The 25,726-nt window shown below is 42.3% G+C and overlaps 1 protein-coding gene across 5 annotated transcripts in view; it reads left to right on the top strand.

Moving 5' to 3' along the window:
- Positions 1–25,726, top strand: part of SHANK2 (SH3 and multiple ankyrin repeat domains 2) — a 641,049-nt gene that overhangs the window by 196,608 nt on the left and 418,715 nt on the right. For all 5 annotated transcript variants that reach the window (XM_073541767.1, XM_073541764.1, XM_073541768.1 and 2 more), the window contains 3 exons: positions 568–719; positions 17,393–17,560; positions 24,543–24,659. In XM_073541767.1, the coding sequence (XP_073397868.1) occupies positions 568–719; positions 17,393–17,560; positions 24,543–24,659 (437 nt within the window). The remainder of the gene's footprint in view (positions 1–567; positions 720–17,392; positions 17,561–24,542; positions 24,660–25,726) is intronic.

Genomic DNA, 25,726 nt, shown 5'->3' with positions numbered 1-25,726 from the left:
TCAAGACACAGAGACTGGACCAGCGGCAGAGAGACAGTGTTGGACCTGGGGAGGGTGAGTACCATCTGATTTTATTATTTTTACACAATGATGGCAATTAGAAGGGAGAACCTGAAAATGGAAAACCTCTTTCATGCAAGCGCCAATCGACATCCTCTAAAGATTGTGATACTCTTCATTCTACCATGACAAATAAATTCCGTGCAGCGCTTACCGAAATTTCAGACCTTTCAGAAGTTACGAGGGAAAGATACAAGGCAACATATCAGTGGAGCACAACCAACGAGTCACTTCATGATCGTACACTTTATACGTCCCACTGATAAGAGTTTCTCTGCACCAGTCCCCAAATTTTGTAATATTGTCTACTATAACTTGCAGCACATGTAGACTGGGGTCGTCTTTCTTGCTATTTACTATGATAGACTTGGATAAATACTTTCTGGGTCACACAAATGTCTGATGCTGAAGAGCAATATGGCCACGTATGCAGATTGTTACTCAATGGAAACATGATAGTGGAGCTGACTAGTCATAATCGGCATTTCTGCGTTCTTTCCCCTCCAGATACTCCGCTATCCCTGGCTGCCCAGCTGGACAATTCTGTAGACGTGATCAAAGCTCTTCGTAACGGTGGTGCTCACCTGGACTTCCGAAGTAAGGATGGAATGACCGCAGTGCACAAAGCTGCCCGGGCAAAGACACAAACTGCCCTCGTAGTAAGTTCTAAGCAATACTGGGATTTGTACAGTATATCTATAAACCTAAATTTACACATTCAGAGTTTTGTTAAGCTCCAATTACTGCTGAACACTGAAGACTAGTCACATCCGCAGATTGCAGACATGACTATCTCCATTTGAAGATCTGTGTGCTCGTCGCAAAAGGACCTTTCAGATCATTGGATCAGTCACATGCCTGGAAGGAACGCCAAGATGTGGTGGTGTACACATATTGGGCAGCAGAGATGTGTGCATGTTTATATAACAGAACTGTGTGTGTGTGTGTTGAGGTAGCTGTGGTGTGTGCGTGTTGAGGTATTTCAGCAGTGAGTATATTGAGGTAGCTGAGCTGTGTCTGTTGAGGCAGCTGAGTTGTGTGTGTTTTGAGGCAGCTGAGATGTATGTGTGCGCTGAGGTAGTTGAGCTGTGTGTGCTTATAGCTGAGCTGTGTTTGTGTTGAGGTAGCTGAGCTGTATGTGTTGAGGTAGCTGAGTCATGTGTGATGAGGTAGTTGAGAGGTCTATGTATTGAGGTATCTGTGCTGTGTGTATGTTGAGGTAGCTGAACTGTGTTTTGAGGCATCTGAGATGTTCTGTATGTGTGCGCTGAGGTAGTTGAACTGTGTGTGCTTATAGCTGAGCTGTGTTTGTGTTGATGTAGCTGAGCTGTATGTGTTGAGGTAGCTGAGAGATCTATGTATTAAGGTAGCTGTGCTGTGTGTTGAGGTAGCTGTGCTGTGTGTGTTGAGGTAGCTGAGAGGTCTATGTATTGAGGTATCTGTGCTGTGTGTATGTTGAGGTAGCTGAACTGTGTGTGTTTTGAGGCATCTGAGATGTACTGTATGTGTTCGCTGAGGTATTTGAGCTGTGTGTGCTTATAGCTGAGCTGTGTTTGTGTTGATGTAGCTGAGCTGTATGTGTTGAGGTAGCTGAGAGATCTATGTATTAAGGTAGCTGTGCTGTGTGTTGAGGTAGCTGTGCTGTGTGTTGAGGTAGCTGTGCTGTGTGTGTTGAGGTAGCTGTGCTGTGTGTGTTGAGGTAGCTGAGAGGTCTAAGTATTGAGGTAGCTGTGCTGTGTGTGTTGAGGTAGCTGAGAGGTCTATGTATTGAGGTATCTGTGCTGTGTGTATGTTGAGGTAGCTGAACTGTGTGTGTTTTGAGGCATCTGAGATGTACTGTATGTGTTCGCTGAGGTATTTGAGCTGTGTGTGCTTATAGCTGAGCTGTGTTTGTGTTGATGTAGCTGTGCTGTATGTGTTGAGGTAGCTGAGAGATCTATGTATTAAGGTAGCTGTGCTGTGTGTGTTGAGGTAGCTGAGAGGTCTAACTATTGAGGTAGCTGTGCTGTGTGTGTTGAGGTAGCTGAGAGGTCTAAGTATTGAGGTAGCTGTGCTATGTGTGTTGAGGTAGCTGTGCTGTGTGTTGAGGTAGCTGTGCTGTGTGTTGAGGTAGCTGATCTGTGTGTGTTGAGGTAGCTGTGCTGTGTGTGTTGAGGTAGCTGATCTGTGTGTGTGTTGAGGTAGTTTTGCTGTCTGTGTTGAGGTAGCTGTGCTGTCTGTGCTGAGGTAGCTGTGCTGTCTGTGCTGAGGTAGCTGTGCTGGCTGTGCTGAGGTAGCTGTGCTGGCTGTGCTGAGGTAGCTGTGCTGGCTGTGCTGAGGTAGCAATGCTGTGCGTGTTGAGGTAGCTGATCTGTGTGTGTGTGTGTTGAGGTAGTGTGCTGTGTGTATTGAGGTAGCTGAGCTGTGTGTTGACGTAGCTGAGCTGTGTGTGTTGAGGTAGCTGTGCTGTGTGTATTGAGGTAACTAAGCTGTGTGTGTTGAGGTGAGGTAGCTGATCTGTGTGTGTCCATGTAGAAAAAACGGTCGCACTCTACGGGATAAATTTTCAAAATTTATTGACACATGAATTACATGTCAGGTCGGGATGGTAACATACAGAGTGCAAAAAGGCTGACAACGGCCGTTTCGCGCTATTCATGCGCTTCAACAGGTCCCGTTCAAAGGACCCGTTGAAGCGTTTGAATAGCGCGAAGCGGCCGTTGTCAGCCTTTTTGCACTCTGTATGTTACCCTCCCGACCTGACATGTAATTCATGTGTCAATAAATTTTGGAAAGTTATCCCGTAGAGTGCGACCGTTTTTTCTACATGGATTTCAAGTATTGATTACTTCGAGGTCAAGCACCCGGGATCCTTGGTTGTTGGTCTTCTGCCTGCCGTACATCACCAGCATGTTCACGGTAACAGCGGTGCCGTCCGCGTTTTCTTTTGTGATCTGTGTGTGTGTTGAGGTATCTGAGCTGTATGTGTATTGAGATAGCTGAGCTGTGTATATATTGAGGTTAGCCAAGCTTTGTGTGTTGAGGTAGCTGATCTGTGCTGTCTGTGTTGAGGTAGCTGTGCTGTCTGTGTTGAGGTAGCTGAGCTGTGTGTATTGAGGTAACTAAGCTGTGTGTGTTGAGGTAGCTGAACTGTATGTGTATTGAGGTAACTGAGCTGTGTATATGTCGAGGTAACTGAAGGTAGCTGAGCTGTGTGTATATTGAGGTACCTAAGCTGTGTGTGTTGAGGTAGCTGAGCTGTGTGTGTTGAGGTAGCTGAGCTGTGTGTGTTGAGGTAGCTGTGCTGTGTGTGTTGAGGTATCTGAGCTGTATGTGTATTGAGGTAGCTGAGCTGTGTACAGATGTGGCCAAAAGTATTGACACCCCTGCAATTCTGTCAGATAATACTCAGTTTCTTCCTGAAAATGATTGCAAACACAAATTCTTTGGTATTATTATCTTCATTTAATTTGTCTTAAATGAAAAAACACAAAAAGAAATGTCCTAAAGCCAAATTGGATATAATTCCACACCAAACATAAAGAAGAGGGTGGACAAAAGTATTGGCACTGTTCGAAAAATAATGTGATGCTTCTCTAATTTGTGTAATTAACAGCACCTGTAAGTTACCTGTGGCACCTAACAGGTGTTGGCAATAACTAAATCACACTTGCAGCCAGTTGACATGGATTAAAGTTGACTCAACCTCTGTCCTGTGTCCTTGTGTGTACCACATTGAGCATGGAGAAAAGAAAGAAGACCAAAGAACTGTCTGAGGACTTGAGAAACCAAATTGTGAGGAAGCATGAGCAATCTCAAGGCTACAAGTCCATCTCCAAAGACCTGAATGTTCCTGTGTCTACCGTGTGCAGTGTCATCAAGAAGTTTAAAGCCCATGGCACTATGGCTAACCTCCCTGGATGTGGACGGAAAAGAAAAATTGACAAGAGATTTCAACACAAGATTGTGCGGATGTTGGATACAGAACCTCGACTAACATCCAAACAAGTTCAAGCTGCCCTGCAGTCCGAGGGTACAACAGTGTCAACCCGTACTATCCCGTCGGCTTCTGAATGAAAAGGGACTGTATGGTAGGAGACCCAGGAAGACCCCACTTCTTACCCCGAGACATAAAAAAGCCAGGCTGGAGTTTGCCAAAACTTACCTGAAAAAGCCTAAAACGTTTTGGAAGAATGTTCTCTGGTCAGATGAGACAAAAGTAGAGCTTTTTGGGCAAAGGCATCAACATAGAGTTTACAGGAGAAAAAAAGAGGCATTCAAAGAAAAAAACACGGTCCCTACAGTCAAACATGGCGGAGGTTCCCTGATGTTTTGGAGTTGCTTTGCTGCCTCTGGCACTGGACTGCTTGACCGTGTGCATGGCATTATGAAGTCTGAAGACTACCAACAAATTTTGCAGCATAATGTAGGGCCCAGTGTGAGAAAGCTGGGTCTCCCTCAGAGGTCATGGGTCTTCCAGCAGGACAATGACCCAAAACACACTTCAAAAAGCACTAGAAAATGGTTTGAGAGAAAGCCCTGGAGACTTCTAAGGTGGCCAGCAATGAGTCCAGACCTGAATCCCATAGAACACCTGTGGAGAGATCTAAAAATGGCAGTTTGGAGAAGGCACCCTTCTAATATCAGGGACCTGGAGCAGTTTGCCAAAGAAGAATGGTCTAAAATTCCAGCAGAGCATTGTAAGAAACTCATTGATGTTTACCGGAAGCGGTTGGTCGCAGTTATTTTGGCTAAAGGTTGTGTAACCAAGTATTAGGCTGAGGGTGCCAATACTTTTGTCTGGCTCATTTTTGGAGTTTTGTGTGAAATGATCAATGTTTTGCTTTTTGCTTCATTCTCTTTTGTGTTTTTTCATTTAGGACAAATTGAATGAAGATAAAAATAACAAAGAATTTGTGTTTGCAATCATTTTCAGGAAGAAACTGAGTATTATCTGACAGAATTGCAGGAGTGTCAATACTTTTGGCCACAACTGTAGCTGATCTGTGTGTGTATTGAGGTAGCTGAGCTGTATATGTATTGAGGTAGCTGAGCAGTGTGTGTGTGTTGAGGTAGCTGAGCTGTCTCTCTATTGAGGTAGCTGAGCTGTGTGTGACGTGCCGGGTTGCTATAGACTAGAGAAACAAGATGCAGAACTTGGCCCTGGAACTTGGAAAGGTGAGTAATGTCTGTTTAAATGGGATTTTGATGCCTCTATTTTCAGGATTGTTTGAAGCTTGTGATTTAGTGAGACAACCCCTATAGAGAGTTTTTGCTAGAAATCTCCCGGGATACTAAACAACCCACTGGGTGCTCTGTTACTGACCTCTCCTCCCTGTGATGTGCTGAAGTCTGTAGGAAAATCTGAGAGTATTTTCTAGGCATGCACCCCTCACAGGAGAAATGGAGTATTACATGGTTTCTATTGCAATTAACAAGCTGTTTATCTGATGAATGAACCTGCTGAGAGCGCTCTGTAGCCGCTGTCTGATTTGGTTCTGCCCCTCTCTAATAATTTGGGGTATTACAAATCGATATGTTAAGTCCACATAGAAAATGTCTAACTCCAGTTCATGTGGCTGGCATGTAAATAACGGTCCCCACAGAGTGGAATTCAGGTCAAGCTGTGAACTTTCAGATCTGCCACGTGCTGCCCTGTTGTTGAAATGTCACAGATTTTCACTGCTGGTTCCACTATTAGCAATGCAAATGTGACATCTGCAACAAAATCTGCCTTAACTTTGACCTACATGATTGCCGTTAAACCTTCATCATCCCGATGAACTGACATTAAACCTGGAGTTCTAAAATATCTGCTGATGACCCCATAATACAGCTGAAAGTAGTGTAGATCTAGTGTACCCTCTCCAAAGAGAGAATTACCGTAAAGGCTGAGAAATGGATGGAAAGAGATAACATGCATCCCTCCAGACGGGAAATTCTGAGCAACGCCGTTTGTAGCAAAATGAGATCTGACATTTTTATTGCATTGGGTTTTGAGGGACTACAGTGCATTTTGTATATATATTATGCGATACAAACGTGACGCATACATGACACTGGCCAGTGCACTTAGTGAAAAGAGGAGCTGGGACTGCCGGCAGGTAGTACGCGATTTGCAGCGGACAATTGATGTGGCCTTTAGACCAGGGTTCTGCAAATTAATTTGTTTTTATCTTTCTCGTAAATCTAAAATAGGAATGAATAGAGACCTAAAATCTCTTACCGTTATGTGTTTTCAGCTCCTGTGCAGACCCATGTGCCGTCATGGTTGCAAACTACAAACTGTCCCAATGTATTTACATCTGCAATCTCCCCTTTCTGTAGTTTAGATTGTGAAGTAGGGCTAAGTGCACATAGCCCTTGTACCTACTGTCGGGCAAATAGACACAATGCATGGATGAAATGCGCACTTAGCCTAGCATGATAGCGGGATGAGACTACACAGGGTTGCTTGTTGTCTGCAATCATGGACACCCACAAATCTGCATAGGATATGTATACTCCGAATCGTAGAATTGTCATATTAAAGGGTTTTTTTTTTTTTTTTTTATACATCTTTAGCTTTACTTAGTCCCGAGACTCCCACTGATCGCTCAATGTCCACTGTCATAATATTATAATGTTATTCAGCCCTTTTACGTTATAACTTATCACAGCTTGTATCCTGATTATGAGAGGAAATACTGCCATTAATATAGATACACCCTGTGTGCATTTGTATGCAATTCATATGGATCTCAGATTTAGATTTGCTCCCTTTACATAAGTTTTGTTGCTATGATCAACATATGTACTGCACTTTATTTTTTCTTGAATTAGTGGGCTGAATAAGACACTATAGAATCATATGATCATTTAATTCTTGCACTTTAAAAATTATTTTTTGCTTAAATCTTGATAGCGTATGTGTAGAATAATATAAAAGCATACTGACCCCTGCAGTAATTAAACTACGTACGGATCAAGAAGTGTGTATAGTTAGAAAAATGTCTGTTTTAAAAGAATCATGTTATTTAATCAATATATTAAAAGCATGACTATATGAAAAATAGGAGACCTCAAACCATAAACACACAAGAGGTCAGTTAAAGCAACTCCAAAAAAATATACAGGGATATACAAAGGCGCGGTCAAAGTTTTTCCAAATAATTAATGAATATATAATCATACTACTAATTATAGTATCTATAATTACCCCTATAGTATATCATAATACCTTTAATCCTTCATAATTATGATATTATCTTTCTTTCTCTGCTTGCAAAGACCAATATCGCAGATGCTATGGTGTGATGCAGGTAAATTAAAGCTCAGGCAGCTGGGCTCTGTTTCCTGACATGACACGGTGCAGACAATTTTCTCACATGCATATATAATTACACTAGTGGTTGCAAACCTAAATTCATGATAAACCGCCAATGCCCCGTGCCCCACACATATTACCTGTATTTTTATCTTGCTTTATACATGTAGCGCCGAGTAGCACGCTGACACTCTCAACCCCGACGTGCGTTTCGCTGATGCTTCTTCCTGGGAAGAAGTGTGAAGTGTTGCCCATTTTGGTCTTAGGAATATGGACTTGGGTAGTGTGTTAACTATGCGTAGAGTAATGTCATAAATGTGTTGGTATATCATTGAACCTGTTATACCGCCACAACTGGTGGATTGAATAAATTCATGTACTTACAATATTTTATGTGATATCATTGGTAATTTAATGTAAGATATCTTGTTTGGTTACCATATCTGTGTGATGTCTTTTGTTTTTTTATTGTTTTATTCTTGATATTTTTGTATCGGTTATATAATAATAAAGATTTAATATTTTATCTTGGCGTTGCTACTCCTGTTTTGATCTTTGTAGGACTATATTCTAATTTTGGAATTGTCATTTACTTACTGGGTCATTTATAGATATTTTTCCTTCAATTTAGATGGTTTCCTCTGGTGAACAGTAATCTTCAATTCTGACCAATTGGATTAAGGTCTGAGCTTTGACTCGGTCACTCAAAAACATTTACACGTTTCCCGTTAAACCACTTGAGTGTTGCTTTAGCAGTATGCTCTAAGTCTTTGTCTTGTTGGAAGGCGAACTTCCGGCCCAGTCTCAAATCACTGACAGAATGAAACAGGTTTTGCTTAAGAATATCCCTGTATTTCGCACCATCCATCTTCCCCTCAGACCATTTTCCCTTTCCCTGCTGCTGAAAACTATCCCTATAGTATGATGCTGCCACCACCATGTTTCACTGTGGGAATGGTGTTCTTGGGGTGATGAGTTGTGTTGATTTGGTGCCAGACATAGCCTTCACCTTGGTGGCTAAAAAGTTAAATTTTGGTCTCATCTGACAACAGCACCTTCTTCCATACATTTGGCGAGTCTCCCACATGTCTTTTGGCAAACTTGTGGTCATATGGACAGCTACTCCAGCCTCTGCACGGGAACTCTGCAGCTCCTTTAGGGTTACCTTTGGCCTCTGTGCGGCATCTCTGATTAACGCCCTTTTTGACCGGGCGGAGAGTTTTGGTGTGTGGCCCTCTCTTAGCAGGTTTGTGGTGGTACCATGTTCTTTCCATTAGGTCAAAATCGATTTGATGGTGCTTCACGGAATCATTAGAGACTGAGAGATTTTTTTTATAACCCAACCCTGACTTGTACTTCTCAACAACTTTGTCCCTGACTTGTTTAGAGATCTCCTTGGTCTTCATGGTGGCGTTCGGAGTTCTCCTTGGTCTTCACGGTGTTGTTCGGAGATCTCCTTGGTCTTCATGGTGTTGTTTGGAGATCTCCTTGGTCTTCATGGTGTTGTTTGGAGATCTCCTTGGTCTTCATGGTGTTGTTTGGAGATCTCCTTGGTCTTCATGGTGTTGCTTGCAGATCTCCTTGGTCTTCATGGTGTTGTTTGGAGATCTTGCTTATTTGATTGATTTATTGGTAAAAATGCAAATCGTTGTATAAATGTTAATAAATATGTGCAATGAAACACTTATACATTTCATAAATCTAAATAGTGAAACCATATACCCCTAATAATGCCACATTGTGTCAATGTCAGCAGAGCTAAGAAGCCACAATCTATATAATAGAAGAAATGCTCTATTGTATGCGATCATGACATAAGAGAACACTTGGGATTAGATATGTTGTGTCTTCAGCTCAGTCACTTAATCTAAAACCTGTAGTTTTTTTCTTCACACAATCCAACAAGTAATATAAATGTTATAGTGATGATTCACTGACACAAGGGATGCATCGGAGAGCAATGATCATCAGCTTACGGCAGCCCTTCTATTAATTATCCATTATTGTGATGGCGTACAAATGGATGATCAGAATATAGACTTCCTTGTCAGCTCTTAATAGACGTGAAAACCGGCAGACAACAAAAGTGAGACACCCTAATGTCCCGAGAGCTGGAAAGTCTCCTGCTGCTTCTAATCACAGGAAAAAGAAGACTTGGGGTGGTGCAACATCTCAGGGAGAGAGACACAGGTGTGTCCTAGGGGAGGGCTCAGATAATATGTGACTTCTTTGTGGCTGCAAAAGAGTGGCAAGTGGCACCATAAAGTATCTCTATACTTCTAGATCTGTGCTTGTCGTCAGTGAAGTGTAGATTTTTATTAGACCTCGTGCACACAGAGACTGATATCCCATGTAGGCTATGCTCTTTCTATAATAAGGCATCTGAGGCTTTTTGTCTACAGGCTTCGGGACCTATGTTATACAACTGCGCACCCCAGTTAATGACAATTGGAACAGTTTAACCTCTTAAGGTATTGTCACACTTAGCAATATCGCTAGCAATATCTTGTGACGTTATAGCGATATTGCTAGCGATATCGCTATGTCTGATACTTACCTCCGACCCACTCCCCCCTGGTTATTGCTGATCGCGCGAGAACGTCCTGGACAGTTTCTCGTCGTCAGCTTCCTGCTGCGCTTCCTGTGGAGAGACGAGCGTGGAGCCGGGGGGAGGACGTCCGGATCGCCTAGTGTGACAGGTAAGTAGCGACCTCCGACCCCTTGAGCTGCCTGTGTGGCAGCTCACTAGCGACCACTTAGCGATGCACCAGCGATCCTGACCGCGTCAAATCGCTGGTCGGGATCGCTGGTGCATCGCTAAGTGTGACAGTATCTTAAGATGTTACTTTTAATCGTGGCACCGTTATTTAGGAAGTTGGAAATGGAAAAAGGTGTCCAGGATGACCCAGTGTGTGCATGCCATGGCTGTGGACTCAGAGTCTGAGTCTGTTTCCATTTTGGTGGATTCAGTATGAAATGGACCGACTCGTGCTCAGAAAATATGTAAGAAATTGTGTACAGCAGTACAATGCAGGATGTCCTGTAACTTTTTCATAATAATTTGGGAAAGTTATGAAATGTCCTGTAAATGTCTGTTCTGTTCCTGATCTAAGTATCTCGGCTTTTAGTTGAGATGAATCTGTGCTGCACTTTATGTACATGCTTAGTAGTGACCAGGCCTGTGAAGTTGGAGTCGAAGCAAGAGGTTTGGCTTACCCACTCCACAGGCCTGGTGCATGAAACTAAATGAAGTCATATTTCTTTGCACAGGAAAATAAAAATGCATTGGTACAGTCAAGCCCCATAAATTTGTCTCTGTACAAGTCAGTATCTGCACACGGAGCTACAAAACAATCTAAACTGACAACAATCGGTGATTTTGGAAATGAAACAGACCATAGAAAGTTGCATAAAAATAAACCCACCTGGTACACCTGTACTGTTTGCGAGAGCTGTGCATTATTCCTGTAGATTGTGAAAAGTAAAAAAAAAAATTCACATCATCCGCCCTGGTTCATGCAGTCTCTGCAAACTCTCTTTTCTTGGTTCGCTAAAGCCTTTGTTCCTGGCTTCATCTCATCCGTCTGTGAGGTTCTGACTTCTTGCAGACTTTTCTCTACAGAAATCCCATTATTATCTGGAACTTTACATCCTCAGATGGGTCTGTCAGCGCTTCTTTGCCTTTTTAGATTACGACGCTAGATCTGCTTCTCTGTTTAACCGGCTCCAAGACAAAATTCTCCAAATATAACATTACCGGATTTTTCCATCTTAGTTAGAGATATCGCATCACTTGGCCATGACATCCCTTAAAGGGATTGTCATTTCCCTTCAACTTCAGCAGGTACATAATGTGTAATTATTTGGTGTAGTGTAGCCAGGATGTGATTCTCATCCTCCTTGTTCTCCATGACCCAATATGGTCACAGTCTGTCCTCACGGAGCTTGTAGGTCTGTTCCGGCTGAGTTCGATGGCCAGGCTTGTGGGCACTGAGTTTGTACCGGCTCAGGATCTTATGGTCTCTGGGGCTCAGGAGTTTCTCCAGATATGGGACCAGTCTGTAGACAGTATATGGTCAGTTTCTGTGAGGTTCCACTAGTCACTGACTGACCTAATGGCCCTTCTCTACCATCTTCCTGGTTCCTGCTTTTCTCAGGCTGATATGGTTTAGCTCAGCATGTATTTAGGCAAGCTGTTTCAGGGGGCTTTATTTCATCTGGATCACTTACATATAGCAAGGCTTTATGGTGATAATGACTTGGACTGCTACTATGTAGATGGGCCCAGAATGACAGCGCCATCTTCTGGACTGCTAGGTGTAGAGGTATTTTGCTCAGCTCAGCCCAACAGCACTGTTGGAGGGACTTCGATGGACCTGTGGAATGAGCTTGCAGAATTTGAGGTAGAATATTTCTGTTGAGCTGGAATCCCACCTTTACCAGTCTGGGTATGTGGACAAGCCCCAGACTTCAATTCCCCTATCTATCTATCTATCTATCTATCTATCTATCTATCTATCTATCTATCTATCTATCTTCTACAGTTGTGCTCAAAAGTTTACATTCCCTGGCAGAATTTTTGCTTTCTTGGCCTTTTTTCAGAGAATATGAATAACAACAAAACTTTTTCTCCACTTATGTTTAGTGGTTGGGTGAAGCTATTTATTGTCAAACTACTGTGTTTTCAAATCATAATGACAACCCAAAACTTCCAAATGACTCTCATCAAAAATTCACATACCCCATTTCTTAATGCCGTGTACTGCCCCCTCTAACATCAATGACAGCTTGAAGTCTTTTGTGGTAGATGTGGATGAGGTTCTTTATTTTCTCAGATGGTAAAACTGCCCACTCTTAGCAAAAAGCCTCCAGTTCCTGTAAATTCCTGGGCTGTCTAGCATGAACTGCGCGCTTGAGATCTCCTCAGAGTGGCTTACTGATGTTGAGGCCAGGAGACTAAGATGGCCACTCCAGATCCTTCACTTTGTTCTGCTGTAGCCAATGACAGGTCGACTTGGCCTTGTGTTTTGGCTCGTTGTCATATTGGAATGTCCAAGTACGTCCCATGTGCAGTTTTCGGGCTGTTGATTGCAAATTTGCCTCCATTATTTGCTGATAACGTGCTGCATTCATCTTTCCTTCAACTTTGACCAAGTTTCCTGTGCCTTTGTAGCTCACATCCCCAAAAGATCAGCGATCCACCTCCGTGCTTTACAGTAGGAATGGTGTTCCTTTTATCAAAGGCCTTAGTCCTCTCTCCAAATGTAACAATTATGGTTGTGGCCAAAAAGTTCAATTTTGGTCTCCAAATTACCTTGCTCCAGAAGTTTTGAGGCTTGTCTCTGTGCTGTTTTGCGTATTGTAGGCCAGATACTTTGTGGCCATTTGTGCAGAAATAACTTTCTTCTGCCGACTTGATCATGCAGCCCATTTTTCTTCAAGTGCCTCCTTATTGTGCATGTTGAAACAGCCACACCGCTAGTTTTCAGAGAGTCCAGTATTTCAGCTGATGTTATTTGTGGGTATTTCTTTGCAGCCCGAACAATTTTCCTGGCAGTTGTGGACAAAATTTTTGTTGGTCTACCTGACCGTGGTTTTGTTTTTACAGAGCCCCGATTTTCCATTTGTTAATCACAGATTGAACGCTGCTGACTGGCATTATCAATTCCTTGGATATGTTTTTGTATCCCTTTCCTGTTTTATACAGTTCAATTCTTTTGCTTTCCCCATGACTCACAATCCAGAAACGTCAGTGGCTGGATGAAAGATGCAAGGGTCAGTCTGGATCCGAGAAACTCACTCAGCTTTTATGCACACACACTGATTACAAGCAAACAGGTCACAGGTGAGGATGTTACCTTTAGTAGCCATTCAAACCCATTTGTGTCAACTTCTGTGCATGTTATCAGGCCAAAATCACCAGGGTATGTGAACTTTTGATCAGGGCCATTTGGATGTTTTGGGTTGTCATTATGATTTTAAAAGAGAAAACACAATAGTTTGATAATAAATGGCTTCACCCAACCACTAATCATAAGTGGAGAAAAAGTTTTGGTGTTATCATTCATATTCTCTGAAAAAAGGCCAAGAAAGCAACAAATCTGCCGGTGTATGTAAACTTTTGAGCACAACTGTGTCTATATCTATCTCTCTAGAAAAAAAACAGGCAGCACTCCAGTTAAAGGGAAAATTGTGGACTTTAATCCAGCGCCAAGTGGTGCAACATTTCGACCTCGCAGCACGGTCTTTGTCAAGCACAGTGTTACCATAGAATAGTGCACTTTTTATACATATATCTTCAATTTACCAATATACAAAAATTAGCATATATATTAAATATAAATCATAATCAAAGTGTATGAAAATTACATTACAGTAAATATAAGAACCATCATAGTGTTTACATATATAAGGTGCATGTTAGAGTGCAAAAAATTATATCCAACCGTACTTACACTCATTGATAGAGCTAGATTAACAATGATTTAAAGATGTGAAACGCCTATGGGATATTTAAAATGCATAAACCTTATAAATCACCTGGAACACTCAGACCCATGTTGTAGTTCCACCATAACAACATTCTCAGAGCACAACTGAGCATGTCAGTAATCAGAGACTCCCGATTGGCCACTCGACAATAATGTCAGCGATGATATCAACGCACACGCTCACTAGGCGTTTCCACACCCCGCTCCACCATTGCAAGTGCTGGCAACTATGCCCACACAGTATTTCATAAGAAAAAACAGCATTTGTTCACAAAAGAGATGAATCTCAATACTTAAATGGAATGGAGCACTTGTAGTGATCGTATTAAGTGATGAACTGGACACCCAAAACATTCAAACCAATGGCTGTGCATAAGCCACAAGCACTACGCTACATGCCCCCTAGAGGACAGAGGTGGAGTACCAGCACACAGCCAGCAATCACAGAGGGGATTAACCCCCTGCGCCACCACTATGCACTATGGGCTAAATGCATTCACCATATAAACTGGGTGCCAGATGTCACTAGCAAAATTCGGGCTTTAGGATAAATTTATCTCATATACTTTATACAATATACAAAAGGAACATACAACAATCATTGGGAAGAGTTTCTATCCAGGGATTCAACTTTTAAAAATAAAAAAGAGCATTTAGTTATTATTAAAAAAACAAAAAATAATGAACCAAAATTGGCTCAAATAAATACAAATAAACTCATATCAGAGTACAATACAACAAGAGAGATCTATAAGGGTTTATACGGGAAAAAAATTTTAAAAAGCGAAAAAATAAAAATTTTTTTTATAAAAAAAGATAACTTTTTCAAAAAATCCATCAATATCAATTAACACATGTACTGCATATTAAGACAGAGAATGAATCTTAAAATCAACATTAAGGTCATCATTTTACGCTTATTTTCCTCAAGTTCATCACGTAACTTTGAAACATGTGAAGAAACGTTCTCAGAAAAATTCTTCCAATCAATGTCCGACATACATCCTTTTAGTTTTAGTTCCAATTTTGTAAGAAATCTTACAGACCCTTGCACAAAATTCTGGAGAATTCATTATTAAATTCGGCCTCACATTCGAGCGTAAGCCCCTTGGTATGATTTCCGCCTTTATAGTTTTCACCCAGAGTCAGTAAACGCAGCTCAGTTGTAGTTAACCGCTTCAGGTCATTCTCATATCTCCTTTGTTTCTCACACAGAAGGGTTTTCCAAAAATGCAGCAGAACCCCCTATAGTCCCTATGATCCTCTCCTTGTCCTCCACACTGTAGGAAAAAAAATCACAGGCTCATCTGGATCCATAGCCATAGTCCACAGATATATATCAAACAAAAAAGCTATCAATGGACAAAAATAGCTAAATAGAAAAAACAGCAGCACAAACTTGAGCTGATTTTAGGTGCAATAGTCCTGAATAATGCGGTTGTCCAACGCAAAAATGGTGGAGCGGGGCGTGGAAATGCCTAGTGAGCGTGTGCGTTGTTATCATCGCTGACATCATTGTCGAGTGGCCAATCGGGAGTCTCTGATTACTGACCTGCTCAGCGGTGCTCTGAGAATGCTGTTATGGTAGAACTACAACATGGGTCTGAGGGTTCCAGGTGATTTATAATGTTTATGCATTGTAAATATCACAGGTGTTTCACATCTTTTAATCATTGTTAATCTAGCTCTATCAATGATTGTAGGTACGGTTGGATATAGTGTTTTGCACTCTAACATGCACCTTATATATGTAAACACTATGATGGTTCTCATATTTACTGCAATGTAATTTTCATACACTTTGATTGTGATTTATATTTAATATATGCTAATTTTTGTATATTGGTAAATTGAAGATATATGTATAAAAAGTGCACGATTCTATGGTAACACTGCGCTTGACAAAGACCGTGCTGCGAGATCGAAACGTTGCACCGCTTGGCGCTGGATTAAAGTCCACAATTTTCCCTTTACCTGGAGTGCTGCCTGGTTTATTTCAATTTATATTTTTGCATTGGACAACCGCATTATTCAGGACTATTGCACCCAAAATCTGCTCAAGTTTGTGCTGCTATCTGTTTTATCTATCTATCTATCTATCTATCTATCTATCTATCTATCTATCTATCTATCTATCTATCAAGTACTTGACTTTATTCTGCCAGCACTAACCCTCTCAGTTCCTGTCATGCTATCCTTGGCCTGTAATGAGGGTAGTTTTCCATGTGCTGACCCCTCAGGTTACTCATCGTTTCACTCATCGTATCACTGAGCATTTTCAAACTGTTTCTCATCTCGGAGAATCATGTACCCCTCCAGGGTTTCTCGTGGCCTGAATTTAATTCCATATATTTCTGCTTTTTACTGGGTCACCTGTCTTGAAATCTTCCATTAGTTTCAGTGCTGCTTGTGTTATATTCTGCATTACAAGGTTGTCTTCTCAGAATGCACCTGGCGAGAAAAATGGGAAATTGCAAATTGCTCAGACCCTGAGCTCTTATCGAGCACATTATGTGCCAGATCAGAATGGCCATTATGGTCACTAAATGGATTTACTGTTTCTGTGCAATTAGATCCTAGTTAAGAAACTGCACCGCTCTGCTCAATTATCCAGAATGCACCTAGAAAATAATGCTATTTGTTATGATGGTGTAATATTATTTTTTTTTTTTTTATCTGTGTGGACCACTTGTGATACTGGCCACACACTTTATGGATTTGTTCATATAAAGTTTTTTTAACTTGGGTATTCTGGCTGAATTTTCTGTTTTTTGATTATTTTTTTTTACTTGTTTGTTCGTACTTTGCAGATATTTTTTGCACTTATTCATTAAGAAGTCAAATTTGTTTTCTCAAGTAGTAATTGCACATTACTTCCTTTTCCAATTGTGCTCTATAGTCATGGTTTTCCTTTGACATCAGTAAGATGATTATTCAAAGAGCATTTGAAGTGGTTTTTCATGGAGATTTTGGAACAGAAACTGCTCCATAATCCACATCCAAACTTCATATGAGTAGACCCAAGGTCCATTTATATGGGCCTATAATCCATAAATGACCTTGCTTAAAAAAACCTTATTTCCGACTGTTGTCCTACGTAAATGTGCCGCTGATGAGCTGACGAATGAGTAATACTTGGCTGTACGATCATGTGTTCTCCATGGTGAGAAAAAGTGAAAAACTGCTGCCTGACTGCTCCGTTAGCCCTGAGAGCAAAAGGGACGTCCATGGGAATTTTAGACTGCTTCCTCACCAGAGGTGTCTGGCAGCGACTACTCTCCTCTCTCCATTGAAAACATGTGCATGCTAAACCAATCCGAATGTGCATGGGTATAGCGGAGTCAAGAGACGTTGTCAGATGACAGGTGAATGGGCTCCATTAGATTGCGATTACATGGTGACATATAAAATGTGGCATTGGTCCTCAATATTAGCTGTAACCCACGTCTAGTGGAGATATTGCATTATCTTTGCTTACTGCGTTGTGTTATAACTCTTTTATCCCCATTGATAATGAATGACTGATTCACTTTTCATTATATACCATCACTTGCAGACTCTGTTGGAGTTGGGAGCGTCCGCCGACTACAAGGACAGCCGAGGACTGACCCCTTTGTACCACACTGCAATGGTGGGTGGAGACCCCTACTGCTGTGAACTGTTACTGCACGAGCATGCCACAGTGGGATGCAAAGATGAGAACGGCTGGCAGGAGATCCACCAGGTGAGCGGCCGTTTACTGTTGTGTGTCCTTTTTTGTTAACCTCCATGTATTATTCTAATAACTTAGCCACACATCTATGCTCATCAGTTTTAGGAACTTACGTAGAAATGATTAGAGAGAACCATGCTTGTGTAGTGATAAGCGAACGTGCTGTGATATTCTTATCCAAGCATGCTCAGGCGTTACCTGAGCGTCTAGGCGTGCTATTATATTATGCTCGAATCTCTGCGGCTGCATGATTTGCGACTGTTAGACAGCCTCAACACGTGGGGATTGCGTAACAAACAGGCAATCCCCATATGCGTTGAGGCTGTCTAACAACCTCAAATCATGCAGCTGCAGGGACTTGTACATAATGTACAAGCGCGCCCAGACGCTCGGATAACACGTTATCCGAGCATGTTCGCTCATCACTAGCAGCCACCTCTCCATTCCTGACGGCGTGAAATGGGACGTGATGAAAAAAAATAAATGAAGCTGAAACGTCAGAATTGCCTTTTTTTTGGTCACTGCACCTCTCCCCTAAAAAAAAAACAAACAAAAATTTAAATGTGAGCAAACCATCGTCTGTACCCCAATATTTACCAATAAAAACTAAAGCTAGGAAAGCAAGATAAGACCCTATACGAATATGTCGATAAAAGAAAGTTATGGGTTATGGAAGAAGAGAGGGAAAACGAAAGCGCAAATATAAAAAATTAAAATTGGCCGCGGTCTGATAGGATTACTAAGTTGATACCCCTGATTCAGATTCCTATGGAGGATGTGATTGTTTTTTTGTCAGATATGCACCGTTTGCTGCATCTTTTATTATTGTCTTCTATATGTTACCGTATGTTACAAGTCATTAATCTCCATGCACGGTCTCCTCTGTGGCTGATGTATGAGTCTCACCAGTAAATAGCATCATCATCTCATATCCTCTCCTGTGGGGTAAACATGACATTACTATGGATGAAGAGGCTGTAAATGTGCCAGTGTTCTACTCATCTATTCATTGATTCCTCCGGATAGTGGCTCATGGTTTGCACCAGGATTTATGCTCAGACAGCACACAGAAGATTACATATTATAGCCCATTACTGACGCTCCAGCAAGCGAGCTGGGTCACTGTAAGGAATATGGTGGTAATTTGTCTTGTGCTATAACAACATCATTTAATCCTAATTAAACAGAAAATCGTCTCAGCCCCGTACCCGGGATACAAGGAATCCACTGCTAATGGGAGCATTTTCTCTCTATGTCCTGCCAAGTCCTCCCTCCGCCTGCTTTCGCCATCCACGTCCATTAACGCAGATACTCCATGTTAAACTAATAGTGCTCAATATAGCCACGGTTACAATATGCCAAGTACCATTTTACATGCCGGCACATTTTCAGAACGGGAATAAAAAGAGAGAGACAGTTGCAGAATGTTGCTCAATGGCCGCATTAGCATATCGGGCTCCTTTTTGTTGCGAATTGGGGGAAATCAATCCAAGTTCTGCATATTCTGATACCTTGCTGTTATATTTGAAATGCTCTGTGTGCCCTAAAATTTTTCTGTCATATCTTGAATGCTCTGCGTGTCCTGACACCTTTTTAATGTAGCCGTAATGTTCTGTGTGTCCTGACACCTTTTTAATGTAGCCGTAATGTTCTGTGTATCCTGATACTATTCTATCACAGTGATTCCCTGCGTGATTTGACACCTTTCTATCATTTCAGTAAAAATTTTCAGCAATTTGCTCTACAGTATCTCTTCTGTAGTAATGCCTATGTATCACCCCACATGAACTGCCATATGTAGGTCACACACCACAAGACCGCCATACATCACCAGCACCCTACAAGACCTGCCGTATGCAGGGAACACCTCATATGACCTGCCATATATTTTGAATACTACATAATACTTGCCGTATGCCCAGAATACTCTGCGAGACCACCATTTACTTGGAATATCTCAACACCCTACAAGACCTGCTGTATACCGGAAAAACTTCACAAGACTTACCATATACAAGTAACACCCCACAAGATCTGCCCTGTACGGGGAGCACACTACCAGATCTATTGCATACTGGGAATATCCCGCAAAACCGGCTGTATACTGGGAATATCCCCCCATAAGATCCGCCATATACTGGGAACACCCCACAAGATCCACCGTATACTGGGAACACCCCACAAGATCCACTATATACTGGGAACAGCCCACAAGACCTGCAGTATACTGGGAACAACCCACAAGACCTGCCTTATACCGGCAACACCCCACAAGACCCGCTGTATAGTGAGGACACCCCACAAGACTTATCATGTAGAAGGAACACTCCACAAGACCTGCCTTATACTGATAACCCCCCCCCAAAATACCTGCCGTATACTGAGAAGACTCCACAGGACTTGCCATATACAAAAAAACACTTCATGAGACCTGCCTTGTTTGGGGAATGTGACCTCACAGCATTTTATCTTAATTAACCAGACGTCTGTTTTCAGTAAGCCAGGATTCATTGACTGTTATCTATATGTTGACTTTTGAATTTATGTGTTTCTTTCTGGTTGGTCAATAAAGCACAGCCGTTCTCTTATTGCTTATTTGGGGGACACAGGAAACCATGGGTGTACACTGCTGACACTATGCACAAAAAAAGTTAGCTCCTCCTCCGCAGTGTACACCCCATCGACCGGCACTAGAATATTCATTTTAGCTTAGTGTCAGTAGGAGGTGGACATGGGTCTTTTACTAGACCCATATCTACCTCAGTGTTTTTTGTTTCTTTTCAGATGGATCTTCTTACTTTTGGAGGGATACAGTGTGAACAGTCACAACTGTACTCCCACGTAGAGACTATGAGTTTGGCGTGTACTGCCACACCGTATCCTCATATGTCTAGCCGGCAGGACCCAACCCCTAACACAGAAGAGTGTTTAGGTGACCGGACATTGGTCCTGGCCCCTGTCTCCTACCCACTCTCCCACCAGAGCCTGTCAGTTTCAGTAGGCATGGATGTCCCACATTCCCAAGAGACTCGGACGTCCAATGAAAGTCCGGATGGAGAGGTACATCTCCCTTTCTTCTCTCTCTGTATGGTGCCCAGAGATTTCAGTGGAGATGATCCAGACAAAGAAAAAGATAAAGAAGAAGAAAAAACAGATGGATGAGTTTTACTGCCCCTCTATCTCCTTAGTTGTTTATTGTTAAAGTGTTTGTAGTTAGATGGGCCTTCTTTTTCCCCTATCTTTTATTCAGAGTCTCTAGTACAGGGCCTTCCTTTTAGATATAGGCCATTTTTGATCTATAGGCGGCCTGTTTCCCCATTCATTCTGGATTACCCTTCATTCTGGGTTACCCGTTAGGCAGTTTGGGCCTCTGCACCGCCCTCCCCTGGCTCCGTAGGCCTCAGTTATAAATTTAGGCCCCGGCTTCAGGATGGCCTAATTCCAGCAGTTAGCTCCGCCCCTTCTCGGCATCTTCGGACAGGCTTTTTTTTTTCCTGCCCGTCGCTGGATCCGGACGGCAATTGGAGGCTTACCGGGTCAGAGCAGAGCGCCTTTTTCTGGGTTTAAGGCACAATTTACCTGGGCAGTGTGCGCCTCCTGGCGGTACTCATAGGATCTCCGCCCTGCAGCACTACAGAGCGATAATCTGTCCTCCATCCACATGTTCACAACATTTATCAGGGTCCATGCCCACGCTTCGGCGAATGCCAGCTTAGGTGGAAAGACCTTGCAGGCAGCAGTGAGTTCTCCGACCTGAATGGAGTTTTCTGCTGTTCCCTCCCCTTGAGTACTGCTTTGGGACGTCCCATAATTTCCTGTGTCCCCCAATTAAGTGATAGAGAAAACAGGATTTTTTGGCTACTCACCGTAAAATCTGTTTCTCGGAGCCTTCATAGGGGGACACAGCACCTTCCCAAGTTTAACAGCTCTGTTTACTGTATTATATTGTTACAGATTTAGATTGTATTTTTTCTTTCTCTTTTATTTGTTGCTTCTCCTACTTTCTCACTAACTGAATATCCTAGTGCCGGTCGGTGGGGTGTACACTGCGGAGGAGGAGCTAACTTTTTTTGTGCATAGTATCAGCCTCCTAGTCGCAGCAGCATACACCCATGGTTTCCTGTATCCCCCAATGAAGGCACCTGGAAACAGATTTTACGGTGAGTAGCCCAGAAATCCTGCTTTTATTCGTATAAACCTATATTGACTTGTAAGTTGACATTTGATGTGACCTATTGTGCTGTTATCCTAGATGACTAGAGACACAGGATAATTGCATAATGATGTTTGCTGAGATGTTGATTATACATTGTCCATGCCAGCTAGCTTGTTGACTTGCAAAACAGAAGAGGAAAAACTATGTAAATAGACTAAATAATTAAACAATGCAAATTGATCTCGTCACTATTCTTCCCCTTTACCTCTGGATGCTGGCTTGAAGGACAGTTGTTAGCAATAAAAAGAGGATATATGCGCCACTGTAAGATATAACTCCATATACAGATATACATCCAGACATCCAATCAGCCAAAGGACCAGAGACTATCTACAGGACAGCAGTCAAGACATAATGGCTCCATCACGAGGGGCACAGATTTGTCATTCTGTAGGATGCAAGCTCAGAGGACCATGGCCGCGGCGGAAAGAATACAGATCTGCTCTATTGACCACCAATGAACCATGGATACGTTTGGGGTTTTTGGAATTTGGATCCACCAGTCACCTGAGCCCCATGGATATTTGTGAAAGCCAGAAATGGAACCCACAGGTCACCTGGCTCCATGGAGATGTTTGGAGAAGCCAGGATGTGACCCTCCGGTCACCTGGCCTTTTACCTCAATACATTGTCATCATCCTAAGCTTGTCATTACCACCTTTCTGTGCGTGCCACAGGTGGATTGGTCGGCCCTGGAAGCTCTGAAGTAACAGCTGCTCTTATCCCGGCGAGTCAGCGGAAGGGTGAGACGCTGTGATTTCCACCATCTTGGGAATTTTGCTGGGACTGTTCTATGTGTTGTTTGTCTGGTTTTTTTGGTTCAATAAAGCATTGCCACACTGTTTTACCCTCACCCTCTGTTGTCTGAGTAGTGTTACACCCATGGGGAAAGGAGAGTGGGCGTTCGATATAATTATACCTGGTCCATGGGTTTCCGGCTAGCACACTAGGGCACCTGCTGACCCCTCGTGTCTCCACAGGGAGCATACTACAAGACCTTTCATATACTGAGAACACCTCACAAGACCTGTCTTATTCTGAGAACACCCCACAAGAATTACGATATACAAGGAACGCCCCACAAAATCTGCCATGTATGGGGAGCCTGCAACAAGACCTTTCATATACCGAGAACACCCCACAAGACCTGCAGTATATAGAGAAAACGCCACAAAACTCACAATATACCGTGAAAACCTCAAAAGAATTGGCGTGTACGGCAAATAGCCCTCAAGACTCGCGGTATATTACGGACACTCTACAAGACCTTTTATATACCAGGAGACTAATGTTATACTAAAATCACTGCAGAAGACCTGTCGTTTACCAGGAACACCCCAAACGGTAAGGCCCCACAAGTCTTGCTGTGTACTGTATAATAGGATCTGACTACACTCTGTACCATGGTCAACTGAGTATACATGGCCCGGAGCAGGCTTAGCTTTTTTTGCATTAGTATATAAATGAGGAGCGCTCTGTCCCTGCTGTTCAGTGCATTGGGTATCCGTGGTTGGTTATTTAATGCCATCTGTACCATTCAGCATCTACATAAAACATTCATGCTGCTGTGTGACTTGTCTTACCACGCTGAGCTTCTGATGGAGACAGCGATCACACTGACTTTCTCCTTGTAAATGATGAATTGGGAGCCCGCTTGTTCAGTTTCCCCAGCTCTTTACACCAGGACTGTGGCAGCCTCTGCTGGTACAGAGATCTCACAGCAATGCAAGCAATGTACAGCAAGGCTCTGTGCAGACTGCAAAAAAATCCATAGGGAACCTTCATCTGTATTTGTCCACAAATGAAGTCGTAGACCTTTACTCCCAAGGTTGGCATCAGCACCTAGCGAACCCGGACAAGTGCCGAAGTTTATTCGGCTCAGATATCCATTGGCGACCTATACGGCGAAAGTTTGTACCGCATATATGGTGTGGATTGTGGGTCTCATCAATTTAACTTCTTGGATGCCGCTGTCAATCCTGACCACATCATTCGAGAGCTTGCAAATAAGAGGATGTGCCCCTTCCAAATTGTATGATGTTTGAGTCGTTGCATGACCGCCATGGGCCTATGGAAGACCCATTTGTAAGTTTTTGTAGCCACATGTAACTTGTGGCAGGACGTCATAGGAAATTGGTAAATTTAATCAAACACCATTTGAGTGCAGCAATGTGAGTCCTTTGGTGGAGGGGACGATTAAAAAAATGTGCAAAAAAAAAAATATTTAGAAATTATTCATAGCAGGTCATATCACCCCTCCACACAAACCATTTCCTGACACATAAATAAAATCTAATTACAAAATTACAGATTTGGAATCGTAGCATGGATATCTTTCCAAACTAATGAAGTGTCATATTTATCTCTTGGGGTACACAGAAATGGCAAAAAATGCTGTTTTTTATGGTCACTTTGTTTCCCCAAAATATGGAACAGAAAAATGATCATGAAGTTGTAAGGACCCCAAAATAAAAATTAAAGCTCGTAACAAAAACAAAACAGTGGAAAACAAGCCCTGATTCACTGAAAAGCAAAGAAGCTATATTTCTTGGAAGGTGAGGAGGAAGAATTGAAAGCAAAGAGGAGCAACGCAGGACTCGGCTGTGTAAGAAGATGGAAGGTGTCCAGACTGTAAAGGAGTATTAAGAATAAATCGGTTGTGTGTGTGCGTTTACTACAGTATATGAATGGTGTAATTAATAAATGGAAGTTGCCGTACATTTTCATTGTAATGTTGTACTAGATGCCTCGGTTGCTAAAGTTCTTTGTGGTCCACAGGCATGTCGATACGGCCATTACCAGCATCTGGAGCACCTACTGTTCTACGGAGCAAATATGGGGGCCCAGAACGCTTCCGGAAACACCGCACTTCACATCTGCGCTCTGTACAATCAGGTAATGAGCACACATGTCCGAGATTATACTGTGTGTAATAATTAACAAGATTGAGAGTCATAAATGCAGAATTATTATCCATAGACACATCTTCTATTGGAGTGTATATATGAGTGACACCTGTACAATGTAATATATACCCCATCTGCTGCAGAAGAAGAAAGAGAAGATTCATGTCAGTCTGTGATTAATATGTAGCGCCTACTTCTGCTGAGATTGGGTGTGCTTTTGTATGTTTTAGATTAGTTTTCTGATACCAAGTATATATTGCTATCTGTGAGGAGGCTATAAGGATCATTGCCGCCATGAATTTGATTGCGGTGCAAAATTTTGCCTCCTCTATCCACCGCCGGGATATTCCCTACTGGACAGAATGCAGAAAGCAGCATTAATCTGTCTGCTCCCTCCTGTCCCATTGACCTGCCGAAGGAGGCAATTATTATAAAATATATATAGATAATTAAAATGTGAAATCTTTTAAAAAGCAAGATTTCTACAAAATCAGCTTAGATTGATTAACAATCTTCAGAATAATATGACGGCTGCCACCTAGTGTTACTTGGCCATGCTTGGTGTATCAGTTGCATATGCTGTCACCTGTCATTGGCGGGGGTCCGATCTCTGGGACCCTGAGAGATCATCAGAATTATGAGGCTTCTAACCAAGGTACTGCCGCTGATTGATATTATGATCAGTTCTATAAAGATGAGTATTTGATGTTTACTTGTGGCAGCAGATAATCCTACACAGATCATTTATACAGCCCTCCATTTCCGGACACGTTCTTAGGATGCGTCATAGATGCTGCGTCTATACTCAGTGGACACGTTTTGCTGGTATAAGAGGATTGTTCCAATTAAAGGCACATGCAATTTGATTAAAGGTGTAACTTTGTAAGCCCAGAGACTGACCTTGTCCCCTCAGTGCTGAGTAGTTATAAAATCAGCATAATAAAATAAACAGCTGAGAGGGTTTTTTTTATCAGAGAGATGATGGTAGCAAATAGTATTAGTCCAATGATGGCCGAGCCAAGAAGATCTCTTCTAAGTGAAAGCTGCTCCCTCCAA

The sequence above is a fragment of the Dendrobates tinctorius genome, unplaced genomic scaffold (genome assembly GCF_039654945.1).
Source record: "Dendrobates tinctorius isolate UK_male_01 unplaced genomic scaffold, ASM3965494v1 ptg000124l, whole genome shotgun sequence".
Classification (NCBI taxonomy): domain Eukaryota; kingdom Metazoa; phylum Chordata; class Amphibia; order Anura; family Dendrobatidae; genus Dendrobates; species Dendrobates tinctorius.
Note: the sequence above shows the minus strand (reverse complement) of the source record. Positions and strands in the feature narration are given on the sequence as shown.